General features: G+C 34.7%; 2 protein-coding genes across 8 annotated transcripts in view; one reads left to right on the plus strand and one right to left on the minus strand.

The window, feature by feature from the left end:
* LOC111057138 (5'-AMP-activated protein kinase catalytic subunit alpha-2) overlaps positions 1 to 7,961 on the minus strand; it is a 30,920-nt gene extending 22,959 nt beyond the window's left edge. For 3 of the 5 annotated variants that reach the window (XM_039430537.1, XM_039430538.1, XM_039430536.1), the window contains exon 1: positions 7,772 to 7,917. The gene's annotated coding sequence lies outside the window, so the exon portion shown is untranslated. Of the gene's footprint in view, positions 1 to 7,771 lie in introns of all 5 variants that reach the window. The other 2 variants (XR_005571584.1, XM_039430535.1) reach the window with 2 other exon arrangements.
* LOC111056210 (cytoskeleton-associated protein 2-like) overlaps positions 1 to 22,619 on the plus strand; it is a 479,893-nt gene that overhangs the window by 445,354 nt on the left and 11,920 nt on the right. Inside the window, exons 1-6 of one of the 3 annotated variants that reach the window (XM_039430532.1) lie at positions 14,571 to 14,740; positions 17,287 to 17,435; positions 18,313 to 18,819; positions 20,089 to 20,206; positions 20,739 to 20,856; positions 21,264 to 21,563. In XM_039430532.1, coding sequence (XP_039286466.1) covers positions 14,715 to 14,740; positions 17,287 to 17,435; positions 18,313 to 18,819; positions 20,089 to 20,206; positions 20,739 to 20,856; positions 21,264 to 21,563 — 1,218 coding nt within the window. In that variant the 5' untranslated portion in view covers positions 14,571 to 14,714. Of the gene's footprint in view, positions 1 to 14,570; positions 14,741 to 17,286; positions 17,436 to 18,312; positions 18,820 to 20,088; positions 20,207 to 20,738; positions 20,857 to 21,263; positions 21,564 to 22,619 lie in introns of those variants that run through there. The other 2 variants (XM_039430534.1, XM_039430533.1) reach the window with 2 other exon arrangements.

A 22,619-nucleotide genomic window follows, 5' to 3' on the forward strand; every position in this document is an offset into this window, starting at 1 on the left:
TTAAAAAAAAAAAAAAAACATGAATAGCAATAGTGATAAGTAATATTAGTATAATGATTGTGGTTTATAAGAATGAGAAAAAAATAATATCTAGTTGAATGTCTCCAACGCAATTTGAAAGTATAGTATTCTAATAATATTAATTCTTGGGTTACTGCATAATTCTTGATGACATAAATGAATGTCAATGAAAGGAGTACCTTTATATTATAATGTCTGTAGAGTAACTTACTATAATTATTATAATATAATTTGAAAAAAAACCTGAATAGCAATAGTGATATTAGTATGATATTAGTAGGTAATATTAGTATTAGTATAGTGATTGTGATTTATAATGTAAAAAATTAATGTCTTGAATGTCTCCAATGCAATTTTAAAGTAAAATAACGAAAGTCAAATCATGATCCAATATGCTATTTTTGTAAACTTTTGGAATATATTATGTAATTAAACAGTTTTATACAAGATGAAATAAATATAAATACATATATCAAGTAAGAACAGCTCTTGTCATGATTATTTACAATAATATTCCCAGAATTCATAAATTGGCAATGTAACACAGGTGATACATACTGGAAATTTTCAAAAATGCTATGGGATTGACAATGTAACACAGGTGATACATAATGGAACTTTTCAAATTTGCTATGGGATTGGCAATGTAACATGGGTGATACATGCTGTAAATTCTGAAATAGGGGAGGAGAATTTTTTAAAATATTTTTTCCATGTTTCTTTATTAAAATATAGTCTTAAAAACACTACAAATAATTTTTCCAACCATACTTTTAATTGTGCCAAGAAAAGGGTTAAGTATTTGAGAATATTTTCCCTTCAAAACCTTTAAAGCTACAAATTTATAAGTCAGCCCCACAATACAAGGAAAAATAAGTCATGGTACACACCCATACATCAATTACTAAAAAATAATGTCTTATCACTGAATTATCAAAGCAAGGCTATTCTCACTGATGAGGATACAAATAAATATTATCTCAGGGCAAAACAATATCTCAGCAAAGGAAGGAAGTAGATCTAGCTAAACGGGAGGCCAACATTAGTACAATAATTGATCAAGCCACTAATAAATGTAGGGCAGCTTGGAACCTGGTCAGGGCCGTCATCCAACTTTGAACTACAATAAAAATCCTGTAAACGATGGCAACCTGAATATTGTTTTGGATGAACTCACAAAATTAAGTGAAAATTCACTACAAATGAGTAGAAGACTTGACAGAGTGGAAGGTAAGGATCGAAATCTCAAACTCACGAAGCCAAAACCGGTAAGTGATAGAAATAATTATTTACTTGGCATGCAAAAAACTAAAACTGTGAATAGACATCTCACTAATTCCCGAAAAATTTCATTGAATAGTAACCATGAGAACAATGGAGAATTTCCTCCTTCTACATCCAGTATTGGTTTTCCATCACTAAATAATAGTGGACAAAATAGAAATACATCCTGTGAGATTTTAAACATTGATGAAGTTAGTGACTGTTTGCCCTCGACTGTTTGGCCAACTGCTCGGTGACGAGCAGGCAGGTGTGCGACGGAGCATTGTCGTGATGGAGGATCCACGAATCGGCAATCCCCGGACGGGGTCGATGAACCCGAGCGGTTAGCTGACGGAGCACCTCTCTGTAGTACTGGCCGTTTACAGTTTGGCCGGGTGGCACAAACTCTTTGTGAATGACCAGTACTACAGAGAGGTGTGCTCCGTCGACTAACCACCCGGGCTCATCGAGTCCGTCCGGGGATTGCCGATTCGTGGATCCTCCATCACGACAATGCTCCGTCGCACACCTGCTTGCTCGTCACCGAGCAGTTGGCCAAACAGTCGAGGGTAACGTTGCCACATCCTCCTTACAGCCCGGATATGGCACCACCGGATTTCTTTTTGTTCCCCAAGATCAAGAGACAACTTAAGGGGACGCGGTTCGGGACTCTGGAAAACGTTCAACGTGCTACGACGAGGGCTCTAGACAGCATAGAGGTTGCCGACTTCCAGGGAGCGTTCAGGGATTGGAAAATCCGGTATCAACGTGTTATCAACTCAAAAAGGAACTACATTGAAGATTTCTAGAAAAAATTGTACATATTTTGCCAAAAAAAATTTCCTGAGGTCAGTCCGGTTACTTATTATACAGACCCTGTATTATAAGAGAAGATGAGTGGAAAACTTCAAACAGAAATGGACGTGGCAAAAATAAGACTTATGCCAAATCTGTCGTTAGTAAATACCAACAAAATGACAAATCCCCTACTAAATTAACAAAAACCAAACAAGCCTATTCTTTCAAATAAACCATTACTGGTTGGTTCATACAACTCCCAGCAAGTCAATGGTCAGGATTATAGCCTAGTAGGTGACAAGCTAGCCTGGTATCATCTTGGAAAGATAAAAGCGGGTGCAACCGAGAATAATGTAAAAACATTTTTGACAGATACCTTCCCTGGGCTTAATTTTATCGTAGAAAAACTGGAAAGCAAAAGTGTATCATATTGTAGCTTCAAACTTGGAGTTGATTTTGATCGTAAAGATATTATCCTTGATAACACGAAATGGCCAAAGTATGCGACTTTGAGACGTTTTTTATTCAAACGCCCTCAGGGAGCAAAACTGATATAGATATGAATAAGAGCGAAGCTACCATGGATGTGAATAAAGTTACCATGAATGTAAGTAAAGTTACCATTACTGTATTAAATGTTCAGTGTATTGGAACAAAACACGACCTTCTTGAATTTTTATTTGATGAGATTAATACTGACATTTTCTGTATAACTGAGCATTGGCTGAAAGAGGAGGAGTCTAAAGTTAGAAGGAATTTTATAGTGACCTAAATAACTTGAATCTAGCTGCCGCTTATTATAGGAAGCACCATTCAAACGGTGGTTCAGCAATATATTTAAAAAAGACCCTGAAATATAAGAAAATATATGTTAATAAATTTTGTGATGAACTGGTCCTGGAGATTGCTGCTTTACAGTTGCTTGAGCCCTCAATGATTGTGGTATCAGTATATCGTTCCCCTAACAGTAGTTTGGATCAATTCTCCTAGAAGTTTGAAATCTTGCTGAAGTTTTTATCTAGATTCAACAAAAAAATTGTTATAGGTGGTGACTTCAATATTCACCTCGAGAACCAGAATGAATGAACTATGCTCCACGTTTACATGTCTACTCCAAGAATACGGGCTCTACACTGCCAACAAGACGCCAACCAGAGGTACAGCAGTCCTGGATAACATTGCAACTAACATTGATTCTTGGGAACATAAAACAACTGTGATGGATCCAATGATTTCTGATCACTGTGCTGTTGTAATGGAAGTCCAACCCCAAATTGGCACTGTCAGCATCCAACCTGAAATAGCATGGAAGGCTGATATCTTCTACAAGAGAATAGTCTGGGAGGAGCACATTCCAATACTTCGAGGAGAACTTAAACACATAAACTGGATGACAACTCTTGATAATGTAAGACCAGAATTTAGACTTGATAAAATCATCTGTCTATATTAACAGTTTCAATAGAGTATTTCCTCAAACGTATACAAAGAAAAAAGAAAATAAAAATATAACCTCCAAATCACACGGAGACAAATCCTGGTTTACCAAAGAGCTTCGCAACATGAAGGACCTGGTGATATTCTTACACTTTTTCTACAAATCTGCCAACTCACCTGAGCAACAAACTGCATTGTATTCTAAATACACAGACATGAATAGAAGGTATAGAAGTGCTGTAAATGATGCAAAAAGAAACGCACAGTAAATTACATCAAATCAGCCAGCAATGTCTACAAGGCTGCATGGAGTGTAATAAATAGTCATAGGCCCAAAAAGTAGAAGTAGAATTCGAACTGATCCCGACGACTTCAATGACTATTTTACAACAGTTGCTGAAAAGATACAAGCAAGTTTTCCAGCCAACGATATGGAACCTTCTTCTAACATCATGTTGACTCAACACAGAATGACTGAGTGGAAGGAAGTTAGTCCATCACAGATAGTGAATTTAGTAGGAAAATTCAAAAACGCGAAATCGCAAGACGTAATATTTTGAAAGAAACCATCACAATGATTGCTGAACCAATGGCCAGCGCAATAAATGAGTGTCTGAAATGTGGCTGATTCCCTGATATTTTGAAAATCTCAAAAATCAGACCAGTTCACAAGAAAGGTGCAGTTGACCAGCCAGCTAAATTCAGGCCAATATTATGGCAAAGGTGCTGGAGACTATTATGAAGCAACAAATGGTGGATTACTTCGAAAGTAACAACCTCCTTTGCCAACAGCAGCATGGTTTTAGAAGTGGCTGCTCAACAACAAGACAGTGCACTGATTGCCCTGACTAGCGAAATCCAGAACACATTTGAGGCTGATGATACAACGGCCCTTACACTGTTTGATCTGAGTAAAGCCTTCGATTGTGTTCCACACCAAATCCTCCTAAGAAAGCTGAAAAAGTATGGAATCAGCGGTCCGGTCCTCAATACCATCATAAGTTATCTTGAAGACAGAAGCCAAGTAATCTCAATAAAAGGAGCTTTATCAAAGACCAGAGATATCAAACACGGAGTGCCCCAGAGCTCTGTCTTGGGTCCCCTTCTATTCATCCTTTTGACAAATGACTTTGTTCCCAGCAAGGACTCCATACTGTTTGCAGATGATAGGACGGTGATGTCTAGAGGAATATCAACTGAACAAGCATTGGCAATGAACGAAACTCACACACAGGAGGCAAAGAGATGGTTCCAAATAAACAAGCTTAAACTTAATGAGGACAAATCCCAAATATTAATATGCTCTCTGAAAAGCGAAAAACCCGAAATCACTACTGAACCAGTAAAATCATTGGGGTTTTGGCTTGACAGAAAATTGAAATGGGACACACAAAGATATGCTTAAAACTAGCAAGAGTCCTACATCTCCTAAAAAACTAAGGTATGTTGTCACTCTAGAATACTTAATGACAGCCTACTTTCCGCTGTTTCACAGTCACATAACATACGGAATCCTTCTCTGGGGACATGCTTCAGCCAGCTCAGATATACTATTGCTACAAAAAAAGGCCATTAGAATAATCACATTCTCTGACCACCTGGCACACTGCAGGCCACTATTCAAAAAGCTGAGAGTACTTACAATCTTTAGCCACTATGTACTCTGCTCACTTCTATTCATAAAGAACAAAGCAAACAACATGACAAAGAGAAGCAACATACATACCTACAACACTCGACATGCGGCAGACCTGGATGTACCTCGAAGCAGACTTACAGCAACGCAAACAAATTATGAAATATCAGCACTGCGACTGTATAACCAGCTCCCTGAATATATAAAAAATTGCGAAGCCAGAAAGTTCAAGCAAATATTGAAAGAACGCCTTATACAACGGCCATTATACTCATTGGCAGAACTAATGGATGAGCCCCTATACTCAAACACGAACAGCCGCCATCCCAGAGTTTGAGGGGTGACCCCCTGAGCTCCCTGACAGTCTATCCGGTTCTCCCGGTCAAGGACGAAGAATTCAGTATCAAGTAAGTATCTGATTGTCAGAAGGTGAGGCCTAAAGTCACTGCCAGTCCGGATGATTTCAACCATTTCCTTAATCAGTAGGTCGAAAGAATAGTTGAGTCGATTCTATAAAAAATGGAAGCAGACTTTTTATAACTTCCAGATATGGGTAGCTACAGTACAGGCCAATTTCAATTATTCCAAAACATTTGAGGTGTGCATGAAGAATCAACTGGTGCACTACTTTGAAAGTAGAAAGCCGTTCACAAATGCCCAGCAAGGATTAAGGCAGGGAAACTTAACTGTCACTGCTGTATCCTGAGATCACACTGATTTCTGAGATCATTAACTCCTTTGAGGCGGGTGACTCAGTGTCTCTTGCTCTGGTGGACCAAACCAAGGCTTTTGAGTGTGTGTCACACGATAATAATAATACTGAGGGTGATGCCCACATAAGCTTATGCGATATTCTCCTCAAGAAACTAGCTACTTATGGAGTACGCGGTTCAGTCCTTGCCACCTTCAGAACCTACCTATTTTAGAGGAGGGAGGTTCTCACCCTTGATGGAGCGAACTCAGGTCTACTACAGATTGGTCACGGAGTGTCACAGTGTTTATTCATTGGACTCTTTTCTGTTCCAGGTAATGAAAAATTATAACCTTCGATTTTTGGGCAATATCCTCATATTTGCTGATGATGCCACTATTTTCGCAAGGGGTAAAGTGCCAGACTTGTTCAAGAGGTTGGCAGCGCATATTTTGAGCAAGCCAAACAGCGGTTCACTATCAACGAGGTGATGTTCAATGAAAGCAAACCCCAGGAGACAACATGCACTCTTGGTCGGGGGCAGCTTAACGGTCTCGCAGAAGTGAAGCTACTGGGGTTTACGCTGAATACTAAACTTGGCTGGAGTAGTGAAGTAGGCCTAGATAACATCTGTCTGAAACTTGTCATAGTAATATGCCTACTAAGAAGTTTGAAGGCATTAATCTCCAGGAGCTCCTGGTGGAGATGTATTTTGCTATGTTTCATAGCCTCATTAACATGGACTTCCGGGGGTATGCACCAGGCTGAAAAGATGTACTTCTCCAGCAGAAGAAAGCTCTAAGGAACCTGGATTCGGCAGGCTACTTGGACCACTCTCGACCTATCTTTATAAAGCTGAAAATACTCACGGTGTTCAATCAATATGTCTTATTCCCTCTGTTCCACGCATGAGATAATTTTCATTTACTGACAAGAAGATAAGAAAAATATTCTTACAACAACAGAGGAAAAGCGAAAAAATACCTTTCTGCAGACTGAGTAAGAAGGATTGTTTTCCGATACTAGCCTTGAGGATTTATATTGCCTTACCTGACAGGGTAAAGAACTTGGACGACAGGAGTTTCAAGACAAATATCAAAAACTGGTTAATATAGTCTCAATTTTACTCAGTGGAGTAATATTTTGATGCAAACAGAAACACCAGCTGAATGTGGAGTGATAAATGCAATTCATAAAGGCAAGGCCATCTTGATAAAAGTTAAAAATTGACTATTTTAAAATGTTTTATATTTATATGTTAACAAAGGTGAATATGTGTTTTATTGACATAACTTATAATGTTACCCCTAAAACAAAGACCAAGTCAGGTTCATTTCCAGACAGTCAATTCAAATAACTGGTCATGAGAAAGGAGAAAATTAATAATATTTATGACATTATAAATTTGGATATGACATTAAAAAAGATAATTATTAACTTCCTATTCAAGTTTAAGATGAGGGATGAAAGTTCGTAAACATCTATAAAGTTAGGATTCAGCAAGTAAAACCTGCTACATATTATTCATTAAAAAAAAAAAATTGTTCTTTGCACTTCATGTTGTTTAAAAAGCATGAATGCATTCATCAATAATTGAATTCAGTGATTGAGTATGGTAGCCTACGCTAATTACTCATGAGCAGGCATAAATAATGGGTATAATAGTAATTAATAAAGACGTAAAATGTATCAACTTGCAAGTTACATAAATTTTAGAAATTTATTTCTTGATTTTATGAATGAATAACCAGCAACACCATCAATTTTTGTTTGATTATTTGCATGCTACTGAAAGTGAAAGAGATAGTCAGTCCTTAGAGCTTATAGAGGCCATGTCTCGAGGATGAGAGTTGATAGGTAGTTGACACTTTTTACTTACTTATAAACAATATAATATAAAAGAAAAGAATTTCAAAATGCTTTACCTTTGTGAATAAATTCACTGATAAATCAAAACGCAATTATAATATGTGTAGGTTAGCACTTAATTGCGATCAAAACATCTTCCCAATAAAAAATATCATCTATCACCATCATCATCTGAAGCAATATTGTTGTAAGGTTATATATGACGTCAGAATGTCACGATCAAGGAGGATCGTAGAGACGAAATAATAGGCTAACCTAAGGAACTATAAAGACTGGGTACACGCAGTCGCCATTTTGAGTCATAGCATAGCATTCGTTTCAACTGCTTGTATTGCTTTGTCAGTAAAGGGTCCTATAATTCTATTTTATAATACTCAGTTACTTTTTTTCACTGAAATAAGTCAAACCGTTTTCAAATTAGTTTACAACGAAGCTGCAACCTATACTATAGTAAATATTACCATAGTAATATTGAAGATTTACTCAAAGATAATGATATTTTTTTCAAACTTTAGGTTTCAATTCAGGAGAAGTAAGTGAGATAGGTGTAGTTAACGCTTTCACCTTTCAAATATTTGAAGAATGATGGAAGTAGTGGTTCAGATGGTACACCCATTATTTCATCAAAGAATTGAAGAAATAACTAATTTTGCCATTATTGTAAATATTTCATTTGTCAATTAGAAGCGATGAATTTCCTCTCATCTGGAAAGAAGCTAAAATCACTCCTATTTATAAATCAAGCAAAGAAAATGAGATAGTAATTTTAGGTCTGTAGCCATTAGTGGAGCTAAAGTCATCAGTTTCAAACAACATTCAGTTTCAAGATTATTGGTTTTTTGAAAAGGTTCTTGAAAGTGTTTGAGCAATAAAAGTCTTGTACATAACAGTTTAATTATTTTTTAATAGAATATCACTGTTACTAGTACTAGGACTAACGATCAGTTTATTTCTATCCTTAATAATTACTTCAATTCATTTCACAAGGAGAGTTTTGTAATAGCTTCTCCTTGTTGTAAATTAGCTCATTCATAATAACTGCACTAAATAGATATGTTAATTTTTTCCACTTTCACTAAGCACTCCTGGTGGTTTACACCAGATCTGTTGGCTTCTTCCTTTTCAATCTCCTCATTAATGTTGAGTTGACCAAAAGCTGGATTGCCTCAACATTTTGGTGGTCATTTAGAGCTTATTTATAGGTCCTTGCTGTTTTTACAATCATCTCCTTGACTGTCTCCACCTGAAGGTCTCTATGAAGGTCGGCGTTCCTGATGAAATATGGAGCATTGACAGCATTTCGAAGAAACTTGTTTTGGAATCGTTGGATGATGCCAATATTGCTCTCTGCTGTACAGCCCCACAGTTGTGCACCATACAACCAGACAGGCCTTAGAATTTGTCTGTATTGTAGGTTGATAAGCTTGAATTCCTTCCTATCAGCCAATACATTCTACTGTACTTGTAGTTGAGCTCATCCAACTTTTTCTTAACATGGTTTCTCCACCAAAGCTTGGCATCCAGAGTAATGGCAACATATTTTGCCTCGTTTGCATATGGTATCACGTGGTTGTTGATTCTGACTGGTATGCAATCATGCGGTCTGTTTGCGAAGGTCTATTTTCTCATTTTTACTCTTACATGAGCTGTTTGTGAGCATTATTATATTGATTTGTTTTTCATGAGTCAAAGACACTGGGTACGGTACTGTCCAGGTACTTTCACAAAAATTTATTACTCGCTACATTGTAAGCTTTTTCTATTTTACTAATTGATCATCTCAAAACAATATTACATGGATAATTGGCAATATTGTAATGTGAACTCACAAACTGTAGGCTACCATACCTATTATAAGGTACCCAATATAGGTAAGTGTTGAAGCTGAGCAGTGGCTTGGTTTAAAATATTATCACTACCTACCTACTTTATAGGCTTACTTACAAATTCTCCTTGATATCATGAACTCTCTATAATGAATATTAATATTGTCTTTAAAAAATACCGATCCTAGTGGCTTAGAAGACTCACTATTACAATACACTAGTAACGGCGAGTCTTCCAAGCTTGTGCAAGCCACAGTAGTATAGCCTAGGCCTATATCTTTTTCTCATCCAAAATCGGACTGATATGAATAATTTACTGGCCTACTCTGGTATAATTTTTACATCTAATAATCCATGCAGTAGTGAGTAGACTATTAATTATGATTGATAGAAACTTTTTTCTGAAGACTGCACCTTTCCAAAACTAATAATGTTGAGGCACAGAGTTGAAGGACTACAGCTGGACTAGTTTTGTATGGTACCAGGTTTTGTTTAATAACTTTATACAAAAATCATTCCATTTTGTTCTGAACAATACGTTCATTTTTTAATTTATGCTTGTTAGAAAAATATTCTCATCAATTTTATAAGCCACTTCAGTCCTTCAGTGTTGTCAATATAAATTCTGTCCAAAACCATACAACATAGCGTACGGATGTAATTTGAATCTGGCTCCTTCTTCTGTGACTCAAAATGGCGACTGCGCGTACCTGGTATTTATAGTTCCCTAGCGCTACCTACTGCTTTAATATTTAAGCCTTGTACACACGTCCGTACAGATTCGCGCGAACAATCGTATGTACATATGCCTCAACATTCACTGTACGTCATTGTGGACGCGATCCACGTATGCCTCGGCATTCAAAAAGCTATCTGATTTGCAGACGACACGAAGACATGGTAGATGTAGATTTTCCACATGTCAACAATGGCGTCATTCCATCATTGAAGATAGTTATCACAAATTGCAGCAGTATCATTTTATTTCAATGACTTATATAATAAAATCAAAAATAAAACTTGACAAACGATGTTGGTGGGTTGAACGATTGTAGGTTGAAGTAAGGAAATAAATTGCTACATGACATAAGATTGACAGTTCAAACTTTATTAGGTTGTCAAAACATTATCTTGTTAATATACTGAATCTAATTCAACTAGTTATCTAAACAATAATGATATCATCATGAGGGAATCAATAACTCCACAAGGTGATTGGCTCTAACTTTGAGATTCTTGACATTAGGTGATTCATTTGTTGGTTTCCAATATCTATTCTGAAACCGATGGAGTTTTATTCAATTTTTCAGATATTTTTCCATATGAATCCAGCATAAGTTTTTCGAAAACTAGTCCCCAAACAATTCAGCATCGGTGTATTTCACCAGAGGAACTGAATTCCGGGCGAAATCTTTCACTCTGTATAGCTCGCTAATGAAGCGTTTATGGATATATGTTTATATGAACTTTTCTTCTTATTTTTACCTCTACTATCACGTATTAAATTATTTACCATAATTATGAATCATCCTGTATATATACAGAGTGATTCATAATTATTGTAAATATTATATACAGGGTGATTCATAATTATTGTAAATATTATTTAATACGTGATAGTAGAGGTGAAAATAAGAAAAAAAGTTCCTATAAACATATATCCATAAACGCTTCATTAGCGAGCTATACAGAGTGAAAGATTTCGCCCGGAATTCAGTTCCTCTGGTGAAATACACCAATGCTGAGTTGTTTGGGGACTAGTTTTCGAAAAACTTATGCTGGATTCATATGGAAAAATATCTGAAAAATTGAATAAAACTAGTCTGGAATCTGTAGTGTGAGTAGTTTTTAAGAAAAAAGTTGAAATATTCAAAAAATCTAAGTAGAAAAACACAGACTTCTACGTTTGATGCCCAATAACTTTCTTTAATGACCAGTAAACAAATAATTTTTAGCAATAAAAATTGTAGAAAATTTAATTCTGAAAAATGATGTAAGCTGTGTGAACTAAATTTGAATAAAAGTTGGATAAGATGTATTCTTATGTAGTACATTACACCACAAAATTTGCTGTTTTATGAGGAGAGAACTAATAACTCATAGGTTGTAACTTAGCTGATTGCAAATAGAACATTGATTTTAAGAACAGCTGTTCCAAAACAGCTGATTCATTTCACTTAAAATAAAAAAATATTTAAAAGGAATTATCAGTTGAAAATTATTTTCAGAAATATTGTAGCTCACTGTTGAACAGAAAAACAAACTGTAAGTTAGGCCTACTGTAGCTGCACTGTGTTTTTTGTTTAACCTATTAACCAGCTATTTGTAAGCATTTCACTTTGCTTTTGTGTTAAGTATCAACTTTTTAAAAAATGGCAGGTAATTTTAGACATTATTCATACTCCGAATTAGCTGACATGCATTTGATGTAGCCTATGGAATGGGACACTACTGTAATAGTACTGAAGCAAGACGTTTGTATCAAGAGAACTTTCCTAACCGAGTATGTCCAAGTTCAAGGTTTTTTGCCACTATTCATCAACGTCTGTCTGAAACAGGTTCTTTTATATCCAAAGAGCACATTTATGCAGGCAGACCCCGATCTACTATGACTGTTGAAGATTAGAAGAACAAGTTCTTAATGAAATTTATGAACATCCTGAGAAGAACACAAGAGAATTGTCAGTGCAGTTTAATGGCAATCAATATATTATTTGGAGGATACTAAAAGTGCAACAATTACATCCATACCACCTCCAGAAAGTTCATACTCTATTGCCACGAGACTGTATTCCCCGTGCTGGTATTTGCCAATGGGTTTTAGTAAAACTTGTTCACCCAAACTTCTTAACAACTGTTTTATTTACCAACGAGGCACACTTTACAAGAACAGCTATCGTTAACGTCCACAACCAACATATTTGGGCAGATGAGAATCCTCATGCCATCAATCCCAATCTTCCACAACATCAGCTTTCAGTAAACATTTGGGCAGGAATCATAGGAGATCATCTACTTCTGTTTGAGCTTCCTCCCAGGCTTAATGGCATAATCTAATAGTCTTTTGGTATAAGTTTAATGTCATTTAGATATGCTACTTCTCATAAAAAACCGAATATTTTATTTGCAATCAGGTACAACTTATGAGTTATTAATTCTATCCTCATAAAACAGCAAATTTTTGTGGTGTAATGTACTACATAAGAATACATTTTATCCAACTTTTATTCAAATTTAGTTTACACATTTTACATCATTCTTTTCAGAATTAAATTCTCTACAATTTTTATTGCGAAAAATTATTTGTTTATTGGTCATTAAAGAAAGTTATTGGGCATCAAACATAGAAGTCTGTGTTTTTCTACTTGAATTTTTTGCATATTTCAACTTTTTTCTCAAAAACTACTCATACTACAGCTTCCAGACTAGTTTTATTCAGTTTTTCAGATATTTTTCCATATGAATCCAGCATAAGTTTCTCAAAAACTAGTCCCCAAACAATTCAGCATCAGTGTATTTCACCAGAGGAACTGAATTCCGGGCGAAAACTTTCACTCTGTATAGCTCCGAATGAAGCGTTTATGGATATATGTTTATAGGAACTTTTTTCTTATTTTTACCTCTACTATTACGTATTAAATTATTTTACCATAATTATGAATCACTCTGTATACTGATGAATACAAGTAAAATATATACATAGAATTAAAATCGGTGAGAGGAGTAGATGAGCTGATCAGCAGCATCCCTGCCGGTTTCAAATAACCACATATTTAAAAATATTTTTTTTTGGGTTCATAGTTTTATAAAATAACTTGATTAATTCAATATGAAGTGATAATTAAGTGTTATATTTAAATATAGTTTGGTGTTTCAATTTCTGTAAATTCAAAATGTTTAGCTTATATATATATTTTTAGACGAAAATTAAACTTGAACGTTTTACAGTAGAAACATAACCTATTTTTGGACTTTTTATTAATTTATCAAAATTTGGGAATGGAATAGATTTGGGCCAAGCCTGTTGTTCCTTCCTAATCATATTTATATGATTTGTGATTCTGTCCACGAATAAATGAAATGAAATTATAAAGCCTAAGGGGTTCTATTTGCTTTATGTAGGTGGGTTTATTTCTATAAAGAATGTGGCATATGTAATGAATATTTAAATCTGTTGCAAGCCAGGAATGGCTATTGTGAATTTTATCCGTAATTAAAAAATACGCTTTTATTTTTGACATGTCCACATTTATTACAAAAATAAGTGTGATATCCCTACAGATGTGGTTACCTGGCAACATTTAGTATTTAGTATTTATATTATTAACATAATTGATGTTAATGTCAATTGTTGATCCAATATACAAATCAAGTTATTCTTATCTACCATTCACAGTAAGCATTAAAAAGTATGATTGTTCTATTCAATTACAATAATAAGACTGATTTTTCAATTTATTTCATACACTTACAAAAATTGGAATTAATTTCAGAATATCGATTTAAACTGAAATAATAATTGACAGTAAGTGGAAACTACCTGGTTGAAAATATTGATTTGACTTCATTCAAGAAGTACCTAATTAAACAAAAACTTTTGATTTTTTTTAATTCATACTTTGAAGAGTCTATTTTGAAGTGCGAATATTCATTATTTATGTAATATTTGAAAATCATGTGCATATTATTATTATTATAAGTAATATTCATACTTTTAAGCAGGACCTCCTAAATACTATTTAAGAGGTCCTGTTTTAAGTTTACGCTTCGGACAACTACTCTTGTCTACTCTTAACTCAAGCAATTTCAACTTTCTAATTTTTGTTTCGTTGAGTTACAACACTCTATTAAGTGATTTTCATTTATCAACTTTCACAAACTAATTAGTGAGTTAAAATTTTCTTGTAATTTATCATTGGAATCAAATCTCTATTGATGTAAATTTCTAGTTCATACGTTTTATGATTTATTTCTGTTATCACACTATGGAAAAATATGTTGGCTATCTTGTAAAGTTTCAAACCTGTCAAAAATTAGTTTTTGCCTTTTGTAACCGTCCACCGTAGGACCGTACACCGTAGCACCGTTGTGTTCGTTTTGACTTGAGTCTGTTCTGTGATTCTGTTTTGATTTTATAAATAATAATAAATACAGTATAAAATTTCTTAACAAGATGAATTCTTTCAACGAAGAAAAAAGGTAAGTTCCACACAAATTTACTTAGATTTTTCTAAATACAGAATGACTAACGGTAAATGTTATGAAGATTATATTATGAAAGAGAGTATCTTGTAAATTCATGGTTTTTATTAGTTTATAATTTGTAGAACTTGAATCTATACTGTTGTGGTAGCCTAATCTTTTAAGAGTTTACATATAGTCTACATATCCACGTGGTGTATATTTGTAAATTAAGAGATGTAGAATAAAGGTTGCATTCATTGTTGCTTTAGAGTTGTAGTTTTAGTTTTCAAATCAAATTAATAATAACAGCACATTGCAACCAATACTACCTACATTGCAGGATTTATCCTGTTGTTGCGCTTAGCCTCCTCACTTTATTTAACTTGATTGTATTCATTAAGTTTTATTTTATCTATTCTTAGTAGATTGGTCTCAATCAATGAATTCTTCAATAAACAGGAAATGTTTAATTGTTAGGTAATTGAAAAAAATATGATATGTGATACCTAGGACTGCTACTCTTGACGATTTTAACTGTCTAGATTCTATTTGCATTATTGAAGTTTGAAATTAATTGAATTTTGTATATTATATTATTATTCAAACAATATGATTCGCAATAGTTTTGATAGTAGGAGTGCTATAAATTGTTTTTCCTTGATCAAGGTTACCATACGTCCTCTTTTCCCCGGACATCCTTTTTTTTGCCATTTGAAAACGTCCGGGCGGATTTTTCAGAAATCTCCTATTTGTGTCCGGGTGTGTATGCTTTTTACTAGATAATGCTTTTTACTATGATTATACATAAAAAGTCAGGGTTAACCTCTTCAACCCAGAGGTTCAGTGACTCAAACTTGGTGCGAAGGCACTGTACAAATGAATGTCATCTACTATCCATATCCACCGAAATCCAGAGACATGCACAACAACATCGAGTGGAGCCAAAGCAGCTGCTACACAATGGAGGAATGTTGCAGGGTGCAAAGACTCCAAACAAGAAACCATTTGAATTTAATTTAAGTAGGCCTATTGCTTGTTCGACTAGTGCTAAGTAAAGAGCAGAGCAGTAATTAAAATATGTCTGCCAATACGTGCAAATATTAATTCAATAATAGCAGTAAGGGTTTCTGATGCGAAACAACTCCCTGTTTCATTTTTCAAGTAATATGCTAGGATAGAAAGATTTAGCTTGAATACTTGAAATCGTTGTCAAGGACTGGGGTTTCCAGGTAGGCAGCGTTCTTTTAAGTTTTCCAGTCAATTACAATATAAGTAATCTGCACTTATGTTCATGCTGTTTAGTCTTTAGACTAGATATAGTATTGACAAACAAACAAAAGAATCATTCTCAAATTTAAACTTACTGTCCAAGCTCAATCGTTTCCAACTACCATTTATCAGCAGCACTCAATTAACATGAACAAATTGATTTTCCGCCATTTCCTGGTTAATTTTCTATACACAACTTAATGTCAAGTTCTGGTCTGAAGTTAATTCCGGCATCCCGGAGTTTCACATGCCTGCTACTTCCAGAGAAGGGGGCACCCTGATTCTAATAGTCTGGTCTCTCACTGACTACCCCGAAACTCCACCAGATTGCTTCACTATGTCCAGCTACTCCCAGAGACGAAGAGTTCTGGCGACTCGGTCAAGCCATGAACCTCCCATAGTCTGTAGCCTTCACCAAGTCGTACTGCTATTGGCTAGGCTACTTCCAGGGACGGAGTCACACAGTCATCCATGTGCTATAGCATAGCCACCTCTAATACAAGGCCGCGGCCTACGATATTGCAACGTCGCAGTGTAGGCCTACAATTTAATACATGATTGGTGAAAAAGATCAGCTGGTATTTTTTAAAATCTTTTTCACCAATCATGTATTAGATTGTAGGCCTACACTGCGACGTTGCAATATCGTAGGCCGCGGCCTTGTATTAGAGGTGGCTATGGCTATAGTCCCCCCCCCCCTGGTTGGCATGTTTCCCTTCATCATGAGAACCAGCACCAGTGGCTGGTGGATCCAGTACTTCCTGAGACTAGAGCTAGAACGAATCCCAAAAGAGCTTTTGTTGCCAAAGAGTTCTTCTGGGTCAATTTTATCAGTCTTTAATCCGTTTTATATAATTTTAATCAGTTTTTTATAGTCAGTACTTGTAACATCCCACAATAAGCTGCTTGGACATTTACAATTAATTTATTATCTCCTCGTTAGACCACATCTTCGCTAGATAATGTTAGTAAATATAATTATATAACCAAGTTATATTATTAATTTTATTTTCAATTATTAAAAAACTCATTTAGTCATTATGCTAATTAAACCACACTGGAGCTAGCCTGGGACGACTTGTCTGTAGATTTGATCGACGTGCACGCTATGAGAAAGTCGTGCAACATGTTTCCCATTTCTGTCGGTGTACCACAGACCTGCAATGTTTGGTGATTTTTGTTCTTCAAAAAAATCATCGTCCATGGATGATGATTGGTCTGTTGACATGTCACTTAGGCATCCTCTAAGACACAACATGCTTCGATTTAAAAAAATGTATGCATTTTTTCAGAGAACTCATACATAAATGGAGAGAAGAGCGGAAAAGAAAACTGATGGCCAGATTGTATAGGAACAACCCTCTAGGACCTACCACGTCGTCCCCCATTTCATCAGCGATACTAGGAATAAAGCCTTCTGGAAACGCATGTGCCAACGCAAGTCAGTACCAAACTCAGCTCATCATTTCCAAATAGAATTCTACTTATAATTTGATTGGAAATAGTGTAGCTACAAAAAGCGTTTTTTAAAACTTGATAGGGTTGTATTGTTTTAAGATTCTTCCTGATAATGTAGGTTTAATCTGTAATGCTTCATTGTCACAGAATTAAATAAGCTAAAAGCATGACATTCTATTCCATGGCATTTTTTATTTATTTATTATTTGTTACACTGATAAATTAAATCAGATCCAGATGTACATTTTAAAGTTCCGATCTCTTAAGGGACCGCGAGAAAAGTTTGTTTTGTATTAATATTGAAACGGCTCATATACTTGGACTAGAAAATACTCACATGTTCAGTGTTTTAAAGGGTATTTAGCATGAATGCTTTTATCAAGGAATTCGTTTAATAATGATTTATTATGCAGGATGTTCATTAATGAATGTCAGGGTTTCAGCTCTATAATATTTGTTGCATTAAACTTACATTTAAGAATGATATATGTCACTAGGGAAAAAATCAACTCAGTTAAGTTTGTTGGCACTAGTTGCGTGTGGAATATTTTAGCGCTAGAATTGAATGAACTGATTGAAATCGTTTGTAAAGCGGCTTATAAGAAGGGAAAGTAGAGACGGCAAGCTGGCTTCCATCAATTTCTATCCAGGCCGATGTTGAGTAAGTAATTATAACAGTAATATCACCAATAAGCGATAAGACATTTTTTGTCAAGACAAATCATCTAGGTTAATCAGGTGCATAGGAGAATTATAACATTCTCAAGTTACTGAATATTTTATGGTCATCAGATACATTAATTTATGTTTATTCAAGCGTTTGTAATTAAGGTGTAATTTTCAACAATTTTGATTTCTAGGTGAACTAAAATCATACCATCAATCAGCAAAGATTGACAATGCGAGAAAGTCGTTTGCTCCGCTTGCCCTGTTGAAAGACAGAAAGGGCGGACGCGTAGAGAAGAGGCACACGTTGAATCCTGGTACGTTGAACACCCACATCAATACCCAGGCGCTGCATAAAATAGGAAAGTCTGTGCAGAAACAGAATAATTGCCCCCAAAAGAACAAAGAGAAAACAACGGCCAAAGATAGCAGATTGTTTATAATGAAGAAATACGATGAGGATCGTAAGAAAACTATGAGAAATACACTGGCCGCTATCGAAAACACCAAATTCACTCTTCAGTGTGAAAAAGACAAAGCTGATGGACGAAATACCAAAGACGACATCAAAAGTGAACAGATTGTTGACAAGTTGCAAGTTGTGAAAGACTATTGCAAAGATGAATTGACTGCAGCTGGTCAGGTTGCTCAGATTAATCAAGTCACTGAAGAAGATCTCAATACCACATTCACGCTTCCAGGTTCGGTTATACGTGTTTTATGCTTGTCTTGCCTCTTAGTTTGAAATTAGCCTGCATGAGTCTTGCTTTCTTGCATTCTGAAACAAACCTTACCGTATGCTAGAGGTTATGAAGAATCTAGAGAGATGAGCCATCTCTACATCAATATCGTAATTTCTCTATTTTTTCATTTGCTTTCTGTATATATGATTGACCGCACATAATGTTAAATAGTTTTTTTAAACTTCTAAACAGAAATTCTATACTATACTTTCATTTGTTGCATCCATTTGTCAAATTTACATTAAAAATAATTTATTACACAGCAATTTCTTAGTTTATTATCTTATACTGTTGTAAAATTAATCTAGGCTGAGGAAATTGAACTTTCGTTTTTTTGACATATAGTGTTACAGTTGCAAACACTAGTAACGTCTATTGTACTTTATTTGAAACTCTTGGACTAGGTACTTTTAAAAAGCATTTCTTCAATTTTTGCATGAATTTGATCATTTTACTATTACAACATGGTATTCATTGTATATGGAATGTTCACTAATAATTCGATTCTTTGAATCATTTGAAATTTACTTGAAAATGTGTATACTCCTAAATATCCAGAAAAAAAATTGCAACACTGAGATGGACAGAGTTCTATCTCTTGCTTCCATTTGGAGTTGCGTGAAAGTTATGCACATTTGATCTTTAGTAATTAATTGGCCGATTGGATTAATAAATTAGGCAAGTTTTCATTCCGTCGTTAAAAATATGTATGGAGATGGATTTTAAATTCTACTTACCAATCTTACCGAACTCTATAACATCAAGTTTCACTCCTCCAAATTATAATTACTTATTTCATTTTTATGACTGGAGTATTTTTATGATTACCCATTTTTTACAATTAGGCAAAAACTGAGCAAAACTGTATGGATTCCAATTTAATTAATAATTATTTATAACAAAAGTCTGAAGACTAGTTACAGTTCAAAACAGCTTATCGATCTTAAAAAATTAAAGAAATTTTAGTATAATAGAAAATTTACCAATCCAAAGCGAATTATAAGTTTGTATCAAGTATCATGCATGGAAAGTGATTAAGTAACCCAATATTAGAAAAATATCAAGAAATTATATTGCTAGCGTAGAATGTATTATAGAAACATTGATTAGAATAATATTAAGGTTCGTAACGCACATAAATTATATAAGTTCTGTAATACTAAATAATTGAATAAAGAAATTTTCGAACTTTATTTTCTATGTATGAATAAATATTTTCTATTTTAGATGGTGAATCACTGTCACCAATCGAAGGCAGCAATCACGATTCTGCTATGACAGGTGGAAAAAGGCGCTTATCTTCTACACCTTTGAGATCTTCAACGCCCGAACGAAAATATATGAGGTTAGTTGGGTACAATTCTCAATTTATCTCTTATATCGGATGAATTAATGCAATCCTATTTTACTAACAAATTAATAATATGAACGATCTGAAAACATTCAATCAGTAAGTAAATTATAAAAATAGTATGCAAATCGCCATTATGAAATATTAATTGTTGAGATGAAATTAATGAATAAATGTGAATTATATACCTATTCGAAGACAAATTACGTATGTCAGTTTTATTTATAGATTAGAACCTCTATTCCATTCTAAAAAATACATTAATAAGATGTAAGTTACAGTTCTTGTACATTTTTTAAGAATTAATTTTTATTTGTTCTGGAGTTTGCTTACGTTTTACGAGTATTTTAATTGATGGTTGAAACTGAACAGTAGACTATCAAGTTGAGCAACTCAGAAAACATAGTTTCTTATATCACGATCTTTCAAATACAAATAATACAGTTTAGGCGTATTGTAAATATGACTGTAATTTTCTATACAATTTTAATGGAAGGCTTGTAGTTTAATTGTTTTCTCTTTGCAGTGAAAAACTTTCATCATGGCTGAAAACCAAAGGAAAGCCCATGGAAAGTTTCCATCACCTAAAGTGCTTCTTGCCCCATAAGGAGGGAAGCAGGCTTCCAATCAGACAACCTTTCAAGGTAAATGTGAATGAAATAAAAATATTTGTTTGAATACACATTTTTAGTAATTGATAAATTAATAATTGTAAACTGCTGTAGTAGGATGCAATATTGACTAAATTACTTATTATTTTGTACCACTTTAACTAAAAATGAATTATATCTGATATTTCTGATATTTTTTGGTTCTGTAATGCGGGGTAACAAATATTGTGATGGAGGACCGATAGTACTGTGGGTTTACTCTTGTGGGTTGTTGGTTAGCAATGTTTACAGGTGCTCAGTCACAGCAACTGGTAGCCACTCCAACAAAAATAAAGGGGAGTGGGGTGAGCAAATTTAGCTATCCTGTCAGCTTTCGTAAAACATAGGTAAACCAATCTCCACCATTATTTCATCAATCTACATCATTTTCTATTTCACAGGAGCCAAACACAAACAGCAACAGTGCTCCATTGAAAACCTCAGCACCAAAATCAAGGCCTACCAATTTGCCGGCTATTGTGATTGAGACTATCCCAGAAGAGAAGGAAAATAGTAAGGGTGATCTTACAATCAACCTTGAAAGTACGGAGCCACCTTGCTCACTAACCAGAGAGCAGGAGGACCTTGCTTCTTGTGGCGATTGTAAGCCACTTGATGAGACTACCATTGTATTGGACTCGGAAAATTTGAAGGAAACCACTGTAAAAGCGCTTCATGAGCTACTCACGTTGATTCATACTGTAAGTCAAAATTTATTCATCTTGATAAAAATCTCTAAATAAAAACTTTGAACATACTAGCTTCATATTGAAAAGTTTAATATTGAAATTGTTATTGTTATACAGGGTTGGGCAATGCAGTATGGAGGATTCGGAATAGCTATTACCAGCTCATTTTTGAAGGAAACTTAAATTTGTATTTCCAGTATGTACGATGGATGTTGCCATTTTGATATTAAAAATTCGTTCATTTTTTAATTACAGAGAATAACATCTGTTAAATTGTTTGTTTTTGTCCATACAGTCATATAGACGTTGTAAGAAGTTGTCCATATTCCTCTGAAGCGTTACGCATGTTGTTGCTCGAATTTATTATGTTATTGTTTCACTTAGGGCTTTACATGTACGTGGTTTGTTTATGTATACATGAGCTTTGAAGTAGCCCCATAAAAAACAGTCACAAGGTGATCGGTCCGGTGATTGAGAAGGTTACTCCACATCCCCACGCAACGAAGTAACACGTTCAGGGAAGTTGGCCTTTCGTAGTTTCTCTTGATGTATGGCATGTTGCAAATAATACAATATTGGGGTTTATGGCTAAAAGAATCACGCAGCATTGTTAGATAAGTAATAAGAAACGCTCTGAATTGACAGTAACTTGTTCTCAAAAAAGTAAGGACCAATAATGAAGTTTCGAGTAATGCTCTAACAAACAGTCAATTATTCGCCATTGATACAATTCAGAAATTATTGAAAACTGAAAACCCTAATCTTTATTCACTAACTTTTCCTCCACTGCAGATAAGGCAAGGTTTTATCTTGCACAGCACTGTCATAAACTTCTCACAACAAATGTAGGACTGTTTGGTCAAAAACGGACGCCATTTCACAAATATTGTTATTCAAATAATACTATAATAGGATTAAAAATTAAAAATAAAGACAAAATACATGTGGTGATTTTTAGCACTAGATTGAGCACTGTGTCCCTAATTTTACCATAGTCTTTTTGCCATTAATGCTATGCGTTAGGATCTATTCTCCCTCCTCATTTTGTATTAGTCCCCCTGAATTTTG

Source organism: Nilaparvata lugens, chromosome 6 (genome assembly GCF_014356525.2).
Source record: "Nilaparvata lugens isolate BPH chromosome 6, ASM1435652v1, whole genome shotgun sequence".
NCBI lineage: Eukaryota > Metazoa > Arthropoda > Insecta > Hemiptera > Delphacidae > Nilaparvata > Nilaparvata lugens.